General features: G+C 45.1%; 2 protein-coding genes across 3 annotated transcripts; both read left to right on the top strand.

The window, feature by feature from the left end:
• The first annotated feature begins 579 nt into the window (after positions 1 to 579).
• Positions 580 to 7,722, top strand: LOC108929603 (cholesterol 7-alpha-monooxygenase-like). Of its 2 annotated transcripts, none has more exons than XM_018744261.2 (6): positions 580 to 793; positions 2,138 to 2,378; positions 2,598 to 3,208; positions 4,518 to 4,648; positions 5,440 to 5,618; positions 6,794 to 7,722. In XM_018744261.2, exons 1-6 carry the CDS (start codon positions 618 to 620, stop codon positions 6,947 to 6,949), a joined length of 1,494 nt encoding a protein of 497 aa, XP_018599777.1. In that variant the 5' UTR covers positions 580 to 617; the 3' UTR covers positions 6,950 to 7,722. The 2 variants fall into 2 exon arrangements, with proteins under 2 accessions (XP_018599777.1, XP_018599776.1); XM_018744260.2 differs by having other exon boundaries at positions 6,610 to 7,722.
• A 3,074-nt stretch (positions 7,723 to 10,796) lies between these two features.
• Positions 10,797 to 17,180, top strand: cyp7a1b (cytochrome P450, family 7, subfamily A, polypeptide 1b). The gene is made up of 6 exons (XM_018744300.2): positions 10,797 to 10,954; positions 11,914 to 12,154; positions 14,444 to 15,039; positions 15,278 to 15,408; positions 15,704 to 15,882; positions 16,158 to 17,180. Exons 1-6 carry the CDS (start codon positions 10,875 to 10,877, stop codon positions 16,482 to 16,484), a joined length of 1,554 nt encoding a protein of 517 aa, XP_018599816.1. The 5' UTR covers positions 10,797 to 10,874; the 3' UTR covers positions 16,485 to 17,180.
• Positions 17,181 to 17,312: the final 132 nt, after the last annotated feature.

The raw sequence follows: 17,312 nt of genomic DNA, 5'->3' as shown, positions 1-17,312 counted from the left end.
CTCCGCATTGAACGTGTCCAAGCCCACTGTCCCATCAGAACCTTGAGCACATGTTCTGTTCCAGGGATATCAGCTCATGGAAACTGACCGGAGCAGAAAGCAAGATTTGGCAAAACTTTGAATAAAAATAAAACGGGGATCTAGGAGCTGAGTTTCAGAGACCTCCGGTGAACGTACGAAACCAAACAAGGCACGTTAGGCAGAACTTCGACGCTCAAAGACAAAGCCGTGGCATGGAAAAAAATTGCAAGAAAGAGTCAAAGCTTTCTAAGGATGATCATGCTTCTTCTTGGTTATTTTATATTTATGTATTTTGCATGTCAGTTTCCTCTATTGCCTGTTTTCCGCCTCCAGTGTTTGTATATCTTACGTGTTACGTTTACATTTATTCATTCAGCAGACGCTTTCCTCCGGAGCGACATACATCTCGTCATGCTCCCCCTTGTTCCCTTATTTGGGTCACATCGGCGCTCGTTCTTAGTCGGTCGTCCTGCTGAAAGTGCCCTCGCCCTCCAGACAGAACCATTGATCAGAACAGAACAAATAGAAAACAAACCCAAGCGAGCACATGATCAGCCTCGTGTGCCAGACTGCTTACTCACGAGTTAACTGTGGAGATGGTGAGCACAGGTGACTCAGTTCAGCGACACCCAGAAGTAGGAGCAGATGCTCCAGGATACCCAGCGCTCGCTCACATCTGCACGTCAGAGATCGCAATGATCTGTGCCTCGGTGTGGGGCCTCCTGCTCGGCCTCCTATGCTGCCTCTGGATTGTGCTGGGGATCCGCAGGAGGTGAGGAGCTCTTTGACCTTCTCTTCTTATATTAAAGCTCTGGGTAAAGAACTTATTCAAACTTCTAATTCGAAAGGTCATGATTAAAGGGTATGACAATATTCCTATCAATATTTTGTAGAATTGTTGCGTTTGCGTATATTTTCTTTTTCCAACTAAATGCTGTGTTGGAAATTGTGTGAGAAGTCAAATGTAAATTTAATGAAAGAAAATCATAAATATTCAGTATACATGAGATATATGTATTACATTCCCTACATTTTCGGACATTTTTAATTCATTTTAATTTTATGTAAACGCAACAGAACACACACGTGTATGTGGGTATATGTTTGCCACATTCAAAGTGTATTTTGTATATACAGTATATGTCTGTGTGTGTACTCATACTCAAAGTAATGGCCACATTATTAGGTACACCTCACATTAATGCAAGTAGCCAGTGTTTCCAAACAGTGAATTAAATGCCTGAAAAAATAATACTGTATACATAAAGCATGCAGATGGGGTCTAGAGGTTCAGTTATTGCTGGATTGAAAATTAGACTGGGTAAAACGTGTGACCTCAGTGATTTTGAACATGGTATGATTTTGGATGCCAGACATGGTGTTTCCAGCATCTCTTCCACAGTTACATTCCCTAAATTGCTACACATTTTTCATAGATTTATATATGAATCTACATATGAATGTAGGGGGCACGGTGGGGCAGTGGGTTAGCCCTGTTCTTGCTCTGGGTCTGGGTCTGGGTCTGGGGTTCGAGTCCCGCTTGAGGTGCCTTGCGATGAAGTGACGTCCCGTCCTGGCTGTGGCCCCTCCCCCTCTAGCCTTATGCCCTGTGCTGCCAGGTTAGGCTCCGGCTTGCCGCAACCCCGCTTGGGATGAGCGCCTTCAGCCAGTGTGTGTGTGTATGAATGTAAACGCAGCAAAACATACATATATGTGTATGTATACAGTGCAGCTTTAAAGTATGTGAACGCTATAGGGATGGCCAGTGTTCTTGTACAAAACCCTGAAATAAACTTATAGAATCCAAATCTTAAATCTTAACAGAAACTTATAAAACGATTAAAGCAAGCCACAACTGGCTGAGTAAAATAATAAAGTAAATAGAAACCAAATGTACAGAAAGTGATGTAAACAAGTTACAAGGCAGTTGTTACTCATACTTTTGTAATTATCTCGTATTGTGTACCTGTTTTGGTGTTTTATCTGCTTTGACTCGGTGTTTCGTTTCCATGGAGACAGTTGCCGCCTGCATGCAAATCCCGATCAAACAGGATTGCTCGGTACTGCCGATGTCAACGTTATCCCCACGAACGTGTGCCTTGTTCCTCCCTTTCAGGCATCCTGGCGAGCCCCCGCTGGAGAATGGCGTGATACCCTACCTGGGCTGTGCCCTCCGCTTTGGCGCCAACCCCCTGGAGTTCCTCCGCCACCTCCAGCGGCGACACGGGCGCATCTTCACTTGCAGGATCGCCGGCCAGTACATCCACTTCCTGTGTGACCCTTTCTCTTTCCACTCTGTTGCTCGCCAGGGGAGACATCTGGACTGGAAAAAATTCCACCTGTCCACATCTGCCAAGGTAACTTTGGGGAGGGTTAGGAGTTTGGGAGAAGTGCTTGACCATTCCCTGTCCTCGTGCAACGTCCTGGCCATCATAAAGATTTTACCTTATCAAATCCTATATAGCCATGTTTGTGCTTTACTCTGTGTTTCACTCCAGCTGTGGTTTTGTAGCTCCTCATTTCTGACTGTTGGTCCTCTGAAGACTTCCCCTGCAGTTCTTGTTGTATCTTTCCAGGCATTTGGTCACGAGAGCATGGATCCTAACCATGGACACACCACGGAGAACCTGCAGCAGACTTTCCGCAAAACTCTCCAGGGCGAGGCTTTACCCTCGCTCATCAAGACCATGATGGAGAACCTGCAGTCTGCCATGCTGCCTTCTGGCACCCTGAAAGCCAGCTCTCTGCATTGGCAGCAAGATGGGATCCTGGCCTTCTGCTACAAAGTGATATTTGAGGCCAGCTACCTGACTCTCTTTGGGCAAGAGCTGAGCGCTCACGAAAATGAAAGCCCGTTGGAACAGGAGGCCCGGAAAGCCACCGTTCTCAATGCTCTGGAGAACTACAAGGAGTTTGACAAGATCTTCCCAGCCCTCGTCGCCGGTCTTCCCATTCACATCTTCAAGAGTGGTCACAGCGCCCGTGAGAACCTGGCCAAGAGCTTCCTCCGCCAGAACCTCAGCAGGAGGAGGAATATTTCTGATCTGATCTCGCTGCGGATGCACCTCAACGATACCCTGACCAACTTTGATGACCTCAGCAAGGCCAGGACTCATGTGGCCCTGCTGTGGGCCTCCCAGGCTAACACTCTGCCTGCTACCTTCTGGAGCCTCTTCTACCTCATCAGGTATCTTAGAAAAGGAAGAGGTGTTAATGCTGACAAGTGTGTTCAGACAGGTTGGAGTCTCCTGTTATGAAAGTTTGTTACAGACACAAGCACTTTCCAGTTTATTGCATTTTCTATTTTTATTGCATCTGTTTTCTTAACATTTCTGTCTGCTGTAAAGCAAACACAGCCTCTTTTCGCATGCCCAGCAGATGGGTGTCGGTGAAACGTAACCACAGTGTTTACAGCTCACTCTTCCTCAATGTTTGTGATCAATAGCAGTAATGAGGAATGTTGTATATGCTTAAGGAGTGAATTGGTGAACAATCTGCACTGAATAGGAGGGGTGATAGACCATCCGCTGCCCTTGGGCAGCATCCTGTCCATCACAAAGTTTTTACCTTATCCAGTCCTTCATGGCCACGTTTTGCTTTACTAAGCATAGTACAAATTTTGGTCCATTAATACAGCTGGACACCGTTTACTAGAGTAATTCGCAGTAAGTACCTTGTTCAGGAGTGCTTCAGGAAGAGGGGGATTCAAACTGAGGTCCTTTGACTCCAAGGCAATGGCTCTTACCGCTGCCCTGACTGCTGCCCCTGCTGTTAATAAAAATATTAAAAATAAAAAGTCTTTTTAGTATTCAGTCTTATATTCTACTACATTAATTACTGTTATACTATAAATACTTAATATTTTGGTGGCGATACCAGATATTTTAGAGAATCCAATTCATGAATAAATCAAGAGGTGTCGGTATTAATAACCTTTCATTGGTGGCGCAGTGGGTTGGACCGCAGTCCTGCTCTTCGGTGGGTCTGGGGTTCAAGTCCCGCTTGGGGTGCCTTGCGGCGGACTGGCGTCCCGTCCTGGGTGTGTCCCCTTCCCCCTCCGGCCTTACGCCCTGTGTTGCCGGGTAGGCTCCGGTTCCCCGTGACCCCGTATGGGACAAGCGGTTCTGAAAATGTGTGTGTGTGTGTGTGTGTGATCGCCTTGCCAGTAAAGGCGACTTTGGATTGAAAAACAAATTTTGCCAGTCCACATATTTCTGTTTGAGTGTACGGTCCTTTGCTTAGGATAAATAAACTGCTGTTTCTTAATGCTGTTGCTTGGCCGAAACCCGTTTCCAGGCATTTTGCGCATTTACTGAAGCCGTTAGCGGAAGGATTTTGCTAACGCATCTATAGAATTTCAGAATTATTTAAATATGCTGCCAATATGACTGCATGTTGTATGTGCCGCTTTAGCGGAAGCGGCTGATCTGCTATGAAGAAGCGCACCGATGACTGCTGAATATTTTGTGCCTTTTCTCGTTCTATCGGTCTTTAAGGAGTCCAGAGGCCATTAAGGCTGCCGCTGAGGAGGTCACCGAGATGCTGAAGAGCTCTGGGCAGAAGACCAGTCCCCGTTGGCCTCATTTGACCCTCAGCAGGGAGCAGCTGGACAGCATGCGGGTGCTGGGTCGGTACATTGCTCCGGACCTGTTTAACTCTGACACATACTATGATGTTTGCCACACCTGATCCAGCAATTTGCGTGCGTGGGGTTTTTAGGCAGGTGTGAAATGACAGCACTGTTGCTCGGAGGAACGTTTAAATACATTGCATGAGCTCGCGGATTAGTCATTTCAAGTACGTGAGCGCTCAAGGGTACTGAAAGAAATGCAAAAAAGAAAAACCTGCTCTACCAGATTCGGTGGGCCTCGTTCTGGACGGAAGGCAAAATCAAAATTTCCACCTTGAAAGGAAACTCACGTGGGACACACCCGAACTGCTCTTTTCAAATGTCAACACGTACGCAATTCGTAACGCAGATTCGGAACTTCTTAAATTGAGACGGTTAATTCCCTATGACATGCTAGCAAACGAGCTGGTCCACGCGAACGCTTGACACGTCAAGAAAGCAGTCCTTCAAAAGCTCCTGACAAAAAAAAAAAAGAAAAAAAAACTCTCATGACTGAGACTCGGGAGTTTGAAGAATGTCTAATGAAAATCACGTCTAATGTGGAACCTTACAAGCATGCTTGACATAATGTGATGATCTTCAGGCAGTACATCACAATATAATCAGTCAGCGGTACCTTAAGTTATGGAGTATGTTTATGTAAAGGCGGTCTTCATATCGCATCAAGCTCTCCGCATATCACTTTATGGTTCCCAGGTAAACATTCAAAATTGTCATATTACAAAAATTCTGTATTCATAGAAAATCACTCCATATCCATGACTGAATTACTGCTGATGTCTACACAGACAGCATCATAAAAGAAGCACTGAGGTTGTCCAGTGCCTCGCTCAACATCCGAGTTGCCAAAGAAGCTTTCCAGCTGCGCATGGAAAACGAGAAATCCTACCACATTCGCAAAGACGACGTGATCGCATTTTACCCTCAAATGCTCCATTTTGACCCGGAAATTTATGAAGATCCTTTGGTGAGTAATAGCTTCTCTAACTCTTTCTAACATGTCTTAGAAATTAAGACATGGGCTTCTAAAAAACTGTATAACTATAATTATACAATTAGGGGGGCACGGTGGCGCAGCGGGTTTGCCTGGGTCCTGCTCTCCGGCGGGTGTGGGGTTCAGGTCCCGCTTGGGGTGCCTTGTGATGGACTGGCGTCCCGCCGTGGGTGTGTCCCCTCCTCCTCCAGCCTTACGCCCTGTGTTGCAGGGTTAGGTTCCAGTTGCTACGACCCTGCTTGGGATAAGCGGCTTCAGCAAACGTGTGTGTGTGAATTATATACACACACACACACACATTTTCAGAACCGCTTGTCCCATATGGGGTCGCGGGGGAACCGGAGCCTACCCGGCAACACAGGGCGTAAGGCCGGAGGGGGAGGGAACACACCCAGGACGGGACGCCAGTCCGTCACAAGGCACCCCAAGCGGGACTCGAACCCCAGACACACCAGACAGCAGGACTGTGGTCCAACCCACTGCGCCACCGCACCCCCGTGAATTATATAATTATTCATTAATTATAAACACAGCTGGGACTAGGGATCCATTCATAGCTCAGTTTGTTTGTAAGTCCAAAGAAACTAAACACTAGTTCGCAATCAGTAAAAGTGTACTGATAGTTGTCCCTCCATTGTCTACGTTCTGTAAAAGTCTCGGATAAAGCTACAATATGCAAAACATTGACTTTTTCACCTTTTTATTTGCTTTGAATTAAAAGAAACTATAACGATGACTGACACAAGCTGTAAGCACTGTGGAAGGGAGCTGAATGACGACAGTCCCACACTCTTACGCTGTTTTGATGCATTTTATTGCCGATCAACGGCTGTGTGAGGAATGCATGTGAAAATATTTATGAAAATTTGTCAATGGAGTGTTTTTAACACGAGCAGCAGGTGTGCATACGATTAGTGTTCACACGTATTTAGAATAGCAAATGTTTCTCCTATACCTTGTACAGACTTTCAAATACGACCGCTTTTTGGACGAAAACGGCCAGGAGAAGAAGAGCTTCTACAAAGACGGCCGAAAGCTGCACTACTACTTCATGCCCTTTGGCTCTGGGGTCACCAAGTGTCCTGGGAGGTTCTTTGCAATGTATGAAATCAAGCAGTTTCTGACTCTACTGCTTTGTTACTTTGAAGTGGAACTGTTGGACCCTAATGCGGAAGCTCCCCCGCTGGACCAGTCTCGGGCCGGACTGGGAATCCTGCAGCCCGCCCACGACATTGACTTCAGATACAGGTATAAAACTGCATGACATTTTCTTTGTGGAGAACTCGTTAAAACACGTGGAATGACACGCGAAGAGGAGCAGTGAGCGATCCTTCGAAACAAACCGAGAGGCAGCCCAGGTGCGGAATCCCCAGCCCCGCATCCGTACCCGAGGCTCATCGTTGCCACCTCCTGGTCAATACTGAGTCAAACCTATGATTTTTTTCAAGTTCCATTTTGCAGCTCTCAGGCAGAATTTTCTTTGGAATGATTTGCAAGAATTGCACGAGGCGGTTCTGAGATACAGTGCAGTTTCGGATGTCAAAACATTGCAGAATTCCTGCTTAACAAGGTTTTAGCACACTTCCTATGCAGTTTGGGAACAGCTCCACCGAGCTCCACAAATACCACTGGCATCATATGATGACTGCTGAAGAATTAGGTCAGCAGCAGCCTGGAGGACAGTCACAGACAATGCATCTTTGTCCCATTCCAGATCCCACAGTTGTCGGAGTATATTATGCAGGATGACGCTGTGTGCAGACTGGGTGTACAGCTTCTCTTTTACTGCCTTAGTTTTGTGTGGCACATTTTCCAACCCGCATAACTAACAGTTCTTTCACTTCAGCTGAACGTTTCGATACTCGAGCCCTTTATACCAAGAATGTCTCACGCGTTCCTTTCTGGCGGGCCTTTGAACCTCTTATCACCTACATGAGCTACTATGCCATGCAGAGTCAAGGTCAGTGATTGTACTCTGCTCCCTCTTCCAAGCTGCTAGGTCTGCTGTGTCTGGTGTGTCCCCTCCCCCTCCGGCCTTGAGCCCCGTGCTGCCGGGTTAGGCTCCGGCTTGCCGAGACCCCTGCTTGGGACAAGCGGCTTCAGCCACTGTGTGTATGTGTATGTGTGTAAATAAATAAATAAAAATATATAGTGGTCTAAAAATGTGTGGAATAACAGAAATATAATAAAGCTGTATTAGAGATATACAGCAAAATACAGATGTGGAGTCCAATATTAAAGTTTAAATAAAAAAGTGCAATGTGATTCACACCATGTCGAGTCTCTTCCACCCGCTTGAACGCATTTGGTTACGCTACTGTATCAACCTGAGATTCTTAAAAATACACACAAACACCTTTAAAGTATGTTTTTTTTTTTGTTGAAGCATAAGGTTAATTTCCCAGAAGTCATTGCCTTGTCAAAATTCTAGTATTAATTTGTGGCTTTAACAAACGTTATGTAATTTTCTTACATTTGATCCATTTATTTTCTGGACCACTTCAGGGTTATGGTTTTACTCAGTAAAACTACAGCAATACTGAGGACTGCTGCTTAACCCAGCAACCTTCAGTTACCAGGTTCAAGTCTTTTGCGACATCACTGGTACATTTATTTACTTTTGCTTTTTCATGTTGATACTGTGGGACAGTTTCAAGTGTGGTTGTTACATAAGTCTGTCTAGTGCAACACGTGCCTTATTGCAGCAGGAAGTTTCACACAACTGTAAAAACGTTCAATGTGTTCTGTAAGGCTAATATGGGTCTTGACAAAGTAAATGTTCAGTATCTCTATGATAGAAAACAGACAAATAGAAATATACACTGTTTATCATGAGATAGCTAAACTAGGAGATTTATTTGTAAAAGGTTCACTTGTTCTGGAATATCACAGACAGTGATCGAATATGAATGGTTTTCATTTGAACTGGTCAAATTGTCTCATTTGATCACATCCTTTGGACAAACAAGTGAAGAGAGTAGTTGTTCTTCCACAAAACAGCAGCATTATTTATTACTCATCAATGGACTCTTACTGGGTTTTTGTGGCCAAGTTTGAATAAATGAGGAGACCAGAGGAATTGCTTAAAAGGTTTACACACCTGCTGAGAAGATACAAGGAAAAGAGAACCATCTCTTCACATGTGTATATCTATAAAACATTGCCAATTTCAAAGAACAGATGCAGTATGAACATCACAATGTTACAACAAAAGCTTGAGCTGGTTTTGTAAGCACCCATGTCCAAAGTTGTCCTCAAGTAAAAAAAAAAAAAAAGACATAAAATTTATGAGTACATATCACTTTTAAGGAAGGAGAGATTATTGCTACATTGTTTAGCTCACAGGGGGTGCGGTGGCGCAGTGGGTTGGACCACAGTCCTGCTCTCTGGTAGGTCTGGGGTTCGAGTCCCGCTTGGGGTGCCTTGCGACAGACTGGCGTCCCGTCCTGGGTGTGTCCCCTCCCCCTCCAGCCTTACGCCCTGAGTTGCCAGGTTAGGCTCTGGTTCCCCGTGACCCCGTATGGGACAAGCGGTTCTGAAAATGTGTGTGTGTGTGTGTGTTTAGCTCACACTGGTATCTAAAGTGAATGATAATATTTGACCTATTTGTACTTATGGGTATTTTACTTGAGACAGCTCTGGGGAAGTACCTTAGTCAAAAGTGTTTGCAGAAGCAGCAAGGAATGGGGTAGAACCAGTAACACTCCAGGCTTAACCCCCATTCACAACAATTACAGTAGCTGTGAGATATGAGGGAGCTTCCCAGGACTCGAGTCAACAGCTGTGCAGTTGCAGGCCTACGTCCTTAAGCAGCTACTTGCTGTAACCCAGAAACAGACCCGCTGACTCAAAATGTGGTGAAAGAGTGAGTGATTCACCAGCCCGTCACAATCCAAGACGGAAACGTTGAGGTGCTGAACACTGAAAGAGCACGTACATACCATTCTAAACTTGTAAACACTTGAGCTCCGACTCTGATTAACATGAACAATCAGAGTTTAGTCAATGGTTACAAGAAATGTACTTAAACATGATTAATCTATTACAAAAAAAAATGTCCATAAAATTTCTGAAATCATTCATATTGGATTCATGCCTGTGTCCTCCTATCCTCATATACAGTGAATGAAGGCTGTAGACCTTTTCTGAAACGTCCCTACCTGTAAGTACCCGTACATACACCACTGTAGTACTCATTTAGATTAAAGTATTGTTTCTGCTCTGAATTTCCCCAATTAAACTTCCTCCACCCCAAAATTGTTTTTCTTACTCAAAAATTAATATAAGTACAAATCCATAGCTATTGCATCCACCTTATGCCTAACAATGACTTCACAGCCAACAGCTTTCAAACTGGTTACCACTTGTCTTATGGCCAGCAGGTAGTGTGGTAGTTAAGGATGTGGGTTTATGTATCCTTGTAGGTTTTTGGGTTGCACCTCAGAAGTGGGGCTGCTGTAGTAATAAACTAAACAAATAAAACAATAGCCAAATTCCAATGGAAGTTATGGTGTTATGTTGTGGTTTAAATGCGAGAAATTAAAAATGAACACGTGCATTTCCGAGAATGTCTCACTCACACACACTTTCTGAACCGTTTGTCCCATACGGGGTCGCGGGGAACCGGAGCCTAACCCGGCAACTCAGGACGTAAGGCTGGAGGGGGAGGGGACACACCCAGGACGGGACGCCAGTCCGTCACAAGGCACCCCAAGTGGGACTCGAACCCCAGACCCACCGGAGAGGAGGACCCAGTCCAACCCACTGCGTCACTGCGCCACTGCACCCCCTTTCCAAGAATGTCATTTAATTTCAAATATCTGCCTGAAACGAAAATGTGAGTTTCCAGTGTTTTTTTTATAATCAGCATTTCCTTCAGGTAGAGAAACATCCACTAGGAAGTTCCCACAGTCATACAGTATTACAATATAGACAAGGAATGTTGCAAATGTAAGGCCTTTCAAACTAGCAGTTACCGTAATGCTCCGATGTGAGCCGCACTTCCAGCACTATTAACCCCGCTTTGCGTTCAGATTTTGGGATTTCACGTTTTTTCAGCGACGTTTATTCGGATAGATACGGTACGGGTTTTCCCAATTTTTTTCGTTTTTTTTTTTTTGCACGCGCGAGCTGTGCTTTCCCCACCTTCCTCTCCAAGGGGGAGGAGCAGTGGAAACATGCCACTTCAATATAGCTCGCGGAGATGATCATGAGAAGTTATCTTCTGCTATGGCTGCCTTGATCTTCTACGCTCCGTTTGTGGTGTTGTGCGCCCTGCTGCTTTGGCTCCTCTGCAGCGTCAGGAGAAGGTGCGTACTTGTTACAATAATTTCTATGTCGGTTGGTGAAACGATGCAGCATTCCACTTTTTTATTTAAGTCGTCAAAGGGTTTAAACGCCCGTGGCTCTTAATTCTCAGCGTTTACCATGCAGTTCTCTGTACGCCTCCTCGAACTGGAATGGTCGCAAGTCATTTAAATCCCGAACACATGGGAATTCCTGCGTGGATCGCTCCTCAAATCAACCCCCGAACGCCTTCTTCTTTAGAGGCAGGTGTTTTGACCATTCAGACACATTGAATTTCAGTAGCGCTGGAGGCTCCAACAGAAATTCTTATTTTGCATAAGTGCACTATACGAGCTCCTTCTAAGTTGGCAGGAGGAGGAGGCTCGCGCCTCTTCATGTGTGAAGTGGAGGATCCACGGGGTTCCGGGCAAAAATGTGGGTCAGTGGGTTAAACGAACAACCAGATATGCTCCCAAGAGTGTGCAGTGACTGTGGGAAAATGAGGTAACACATAAGAGGCGACGTGTGTGAGATCCTCAGCCTTGTTGAGGTACTGTACAGCAGCTGCGTACTGTACTTTACCGCAGTGAGTGACTGCAAGACGGGGGCGCTTCTCAGGCACGAGCACGTCCAGCGTTGAACACCAACCTTCTCTCCATTTCAGTGGGGTCGTCCCGTCACCGATCTCTCTAAAAATTAATCTGTCATTGATTGACGTGACATTGCGAGAAAAGGGCACCTAAACGGTAAAGAAGAGACTGCGCCGACAGCTATCGTAGTGGATAGTACCGTTGCGCAAGCACAACCTTGGTTCGAGTCCCACTTTTGCTGTAGATTAAGGTACTTACCATGAATGAAACACTGAATACTGTGCTGTCTAAACGGGTGAAACGTTGCCAGGTTGATTATGCAACACGATAAGCTACTTTGGATACAGAGTCTTAATAATAATTATAATAATTATAATAATACACCCCTGCAGGCAACCTGGAGAACCTCCTCTGATGAACGGCTGGATCCCGTACCTTGGAGTCGCACTGGAATACGGGAGAAACCCTTTAGAATTCCTGCGGTCGATGCAGAGAAAATACGGAGATATTTTCACTTGTAAAATAGCCGGGAGCTACTTTACATTCGTGCTGGACCCCTTCTCGTACGGCGCCGTGTCCCGGCAGGGAAGGAACCTGGACTTCCAGAAGTTTGCCATTGGATTCTCCCACAAGGTAATACAAAAAAGGGGCAATTTGTGTGAACTGGTGGTCCCGGGAACTCAGGCATAAAGCTATTTAATTCGTTGTGAAAGACTTGGACCAAATAACTTCTGAATGTGTGCTAAGAAGTGTTTATTAGACGGTGGTCTTTGCAAGTCAATTATCTTTACTTCACAATGTCTCCTGTTGCCCTCGCGCTTCGAAGCGCCTTGGAAACAGCGCTCGGGAGGGAACAACGCCGGCTCTTTGTCGCCACCACTTTCTTCACTCGCTGGACAATTGTAGGAAGAACTGTGGAAAATCTCCCTCTGCGTGGCTTTTTTTAAGTAGTCCGTACGCGGGGGGGAGACTTCAGTTCCAAAGTAATCGATTTCAAAGCGAATAATCGACTCAAACGAACAATCGATTATGGGCGGTAAATTAATTATGCATGCAAGCAAGGTGTCGAGTCGGACCCGACCCATAGCTGACCACTCGCGTGGTGTCCAAGGCAAGTCAAGGGAGGAACAGAGGTGGGGGGTTGCCAGGTCCATCCTCTGCATGTCGGGGGAGGCGAACACAGGGAGAAACACAGAGCCGCTGCACACCCCAAGCTGGGACTCGAACCCCAGACCCGCCACACAGCAAGCAAGGCACTGGTCAAACCCGCCGCGCCACCACATCCCCCGTTAAATTAGTTTATACCATACTGCAAATATATGCACAGAATTCACACACTTAATTCATAATTCAGAGTATTTGTAATCCAGCCAGCCACATGTTACTACCCTAATCTCTCATGGGACGACTTAATCGTTTTGTGGAAGCAGCTAAAAATATAATACAGGGTAAGAATAGTGAAGCACGTTGTTGCTGAATTCACTGAAAAGAAAAAAAGATTTTTTTTAAAGAACAAAAATTAAGACATACGTTCGCTGATCAATTAGAAGATGATTATTGTTGGTGGAATAATCGCGAAAATGGCGGCAAATCCGGTTCTGTGCCTCGGATGGCAGTCAATTCCTGTCAGAGCAGTTAGTTAAAAGGGGAAATTTTGCCCTCAGAGTACCTCAGGAATTCCCATATAGTCAATAACCTACCTGTTCTGCTAAGGCCGTTTCAATGTTGACGAAATTTAAGCTACGTCGCCAACGTATTAGCAAAGAAACTGCCAAAATATTACACAACACCAGTTTCTGGGGCTCCGAGTAACTTCAGCAATCCCGCGCGGAGTCGTCTCGCGCTCAGGCGTCACCCTTTACGTGACATTGGCGGCAGCTGTGATGGGAAATGGCGCCCGCTGGCTATTATGTCCACTTTTACCGCAACAATGGAATGCTGTAAAATATTACACATTCTCATTCATTTGGTTTCCTTTAAATCTGCACTTAAAGCATGTGTTGCATGGTTGGTGACCATATGTTTAAATGTTATCCCCCTCTCCCAACCTACTGTTTGTACTCAGTGACCCACTGAAACATCACCTGCTGACCACACAGGGTGTCCAGATGATCACCCGACCGCTTCAGAATTGGCTCATTGAACACAACCTTTTTTTCTAAATACGTAGTGTTAGCACACGCCTAGGACAGATGGTCAGCTAACTGGCCTTAGACCCCCAGAGGTTTTTAATGTATTTATCAGCCGTAGCAGTTTTGTTTCTTCTCCTCTGTGACTTTCTGGATTTTCTCCATGCTTGTTTTGAATTGTCACCATTGTAATGCTCTTTTTTTCGGGTTCTATGTATTAAGGTCTCAAACACGCTAAGGTAATCCGATGGGAAGGGCGCAGTACAAAAACTGATAATAATTGAATTTAGTCTGCCGGTGAAATCACCAAGCCCTGTATTTAGCAGGTTTCTTTGTGTGTGGGGAATAAATCCATTATGTGTTGGGTCTCTGTAGAGTCAACGTATTACCATACTAGCCATCTGTGCAAGGAGACCCAGAGAACACAAATTAGCCTTTCATCCCTTGGGTGAATGAGATGGCTGATTTTCAATCCCCAGCTCAGCTTGTACCTACAGGTTTGAGGTTGGGCTTGAGCGAATAGCACTACCTTCCAAGCATGTTATCATGCTCATTTAAGCCATTTGTGGTTTTAACAAAATAAATTGAGACATTGATTATTAGTGGATTTTTTTTCTACGTAATTTGCCAGTTATACCGCAGCATTCTAATCAATCCTAAAGGGATAAGGGTAAGTGCCATTGAGTCAAAACTGACTTTTGGTGACCACTCATTTGGTGTAGTTACACTCCGTAACAGATGAGATAAAATTAAAATTTAAATCCCAATAATTGTCCATGTTCTGTTGCTTCAGGTGTTTGGCCATGCAGACTTCAATGACCCTGTGTACAGCTACAACATTAAGGACATCCACTCCATCTTCAGGCAGACGCTCCAGGGACCAGTCCTGCAGCAGCTCATCTCTACCATGATGGAGAACCTCCAGGCTGTCATGAGGCGGGATGAGGGGCATGGCTGGACAACGGAAGGGCTGCAGGTCTTTGTTGAGCGCATCATGTTTGAGGCCGGGTATCTTACGCTGTTTGGAAAGGAGGAGGAGGCAGAAGCCATGGCTACTGGGGGTGCTACCCCCAGGTGGCTCTTCATGCGTCAAGCTATGGAGGACTTCCACGCATTCGACAAGGCCTTTCCTGAGATGGCAGCAGGGTTGCCTATACACCTCTGTGGGAGAGCATTTCGGGCCCGGGAAGCCCTGGCAGAAAAGCTCCACCACCGGCATCTGAAGAGAAACAAGTGCTTGTCAGCTCTCATTGAGCGAAGGATGCACGCTTTCGACCAGATGGAGCAGCTTGACGAGAAGGAGAAGGCCAGGACACATGTCTCCATGCTGTGGGCTTCCCAGGCCAACACTTTACCAGCAACCTTCTGGAGCCTGTATTACATACTGAGGTGAAGATTTTTGTCAGTTTTTCCCTGAGGATGTTTTTCTGACAAATAAACAGTGCCAAAAAATGTTAAGATGATAGACAGTCAATGTGATGAGGACCGATTACACTGATTGGTTTCAAAAGTGGTATAGTGTGCAGCACTTATGGCTGGACTTTTACAATTCAAAGTAGCTTTTCTTCTTTGGCCAGTTATTTCCTTTCACAGTCACTCTGACCCCATGCTGGTTTTCACTCTTCAGGTGCCCAGTGGCCTTGGATGCTGCCCAGGCCGAAGTACGGAGAGTATTGGGGGAGTCTGGCCACACCCCAGGCAACCTGGAAAAACCAGTGGTTCTTTCCAAAGATCAACTGGCTGGCATGTCTGTACTGGGTGAGTTTTACTTGAGCACTGCAACATGAAAAAAATTTCATTTTTAAAAAATTTTATTAACCCTTCCCTTCTGTTTAAACATGCTCATTGATTAATCTCTGTATGTAATATTTTCATGCAAGCATGTGTGTATGTAGGCTGCAACCTGGTGCAATTTCCCTAAGTTTTATTCTCAAAATATTGATCTCAAAATAGAGGCACAAAAGATGTTTAAATGTCACTTCAAAAATGACTTGTACCTCATAGCTTACAAGCATTCACTCATTCTTTTCTTTTCCTCCTTACTCCATCCCAGGAAGCATAATAGAGGAAGCTCTGCGTCTTTCCAGTGCATCAATAATGATACGTGTAGCCAGTGAGAACTTCACTCTGACCCTGGACACGGGGAAGACGGCCGCTATTCGTAAAGGAGACCACATTGCCATGTTCCCGCAGATGATGCACATGGACCCTGAGATCTACGAGGATCCAACAGTATGTTCCTGTTTGCGTAGTCAATCCCTCAAGTCTGGTTTATCATATAGTCCTTTCAGGCATTTAATCTGCTTAGTTTTATCTAAAGCAGTGTGAAAAGCTGACAAGTTTGAGAATTATCCTCAGCTGAAGGGGTTCGGCTGATCTTCCTTATTCAAGCGTTAAAAGGCAGTTCTGTTCATACAGTTTTACAAGCTGTGGTCCAGATCTTTCAGAAGTTTGTCTCCTGACAGCAGGTCATCAGCACACTCATAAGGCCTGTTTGTTCTTTCTAGGAATTCCAATGCAGCAGGTTCTTGGATGAAAACGGGCAGAAGAAGACAGACTTCTACAAAAACGGGCGAAAGCTGAGGCAGTTCCTGCTGCCGTTTGGGTCTGGGGTCAGCGAGTGCCCTGGTCGCTTCTTCGCCATCAACGAGATTAAACAGTTCCTTACACTTGCTCTTTGCCATTACGACATGGAGCTACACGACCTGGCAGCAGCCCCGCTCGAGACCGACTGCACCAGGGCTGGTCTCGGCATCCTCCCACCTAAACATGACGTCTCGCTCAGATACAGATTTAGAAACTGCGTCACGGTGAAGGAGAAAACAGTGCGTTAATTGACGAGGCGCCTTTCTAAATCGGATCCCAGACCAATTTTAGCTCTCCATGCAAAGCCTACAGCTGGCTACTGATTTTATGTTTTTTTGTAAATAAATGTGCGTTCAGTGTTGTGCCTCAGTGGCCACTTTCTTAATGTGAACTTCAGAAAATTACGGGGATTTTGGTTTCGAGTGCCAGCACTTTCGACGGTACGCAGTATGTTTGCAAACATGGACTTTAGATGGAGCGGAAAAGCTGCCTTGTTTGCATGTGTGCTTATGTCGCAACACTTGACGTGTAGGGGAATGTCCAGAGCTGTACACTTGCTTTGGGGGGCGGTGTACAATGATGTGTGTTTTGAGCAATTTAGATGGAAACTGTGCATCTAAAAATAATTCCTTCATTGCTGTGGTAAAATGAAATAATTTAGCACATGTAAAGAAATCAGATCAAGGTATGTTACAGCTGAACAAACTGTGCTTGTCATTACATATTGATCTTGGTATTAAGCTGTAAACAAGTTTGATCATAATTTCTAAAACAGAGGATGTTCTGTGTTAACTCTTGTGCTCTATGCTGAAATTATGCTACCTTATCAGTATTGTATTTTATGCAATTATTCATACTTTCCACATCTCTGGTCATAATGTGTTTAATGTAAAGTAGCTGTTTTGAAGTAAAATTTTGATCACCAAACGCATGACAGTCCTGTCTGCTCAAGGGCCTGCATCTCTTAAATTGCAGATAGTTTTCAAGTATTTTTTCTTTTCTCCTAACTGGGTACAAGTGTATTTGCCCCTGTGAGTGTCAATAATTTCAACGATCGACTCAATTCTTTCCATATG

Source organism: Scleropages formosus, chromosome 9, assembly GCF_900964775.1.
Source record: "Scleropages formosus chromosome 9, fSclFor1.1, whole genome shotgun sequence".
Lineage (NCBI taxonomy): Eukaryota > Metazoa > Chordata > Actinopteri > Osteoglossiformes > Osteoglossidae > Scleropages > Scleropages formosus.
The sequence above is the reverse complement of the archived record's forward strand: the minus strand, read 5'-3'. Positions and strand labels throughout refer to the sequence as shown.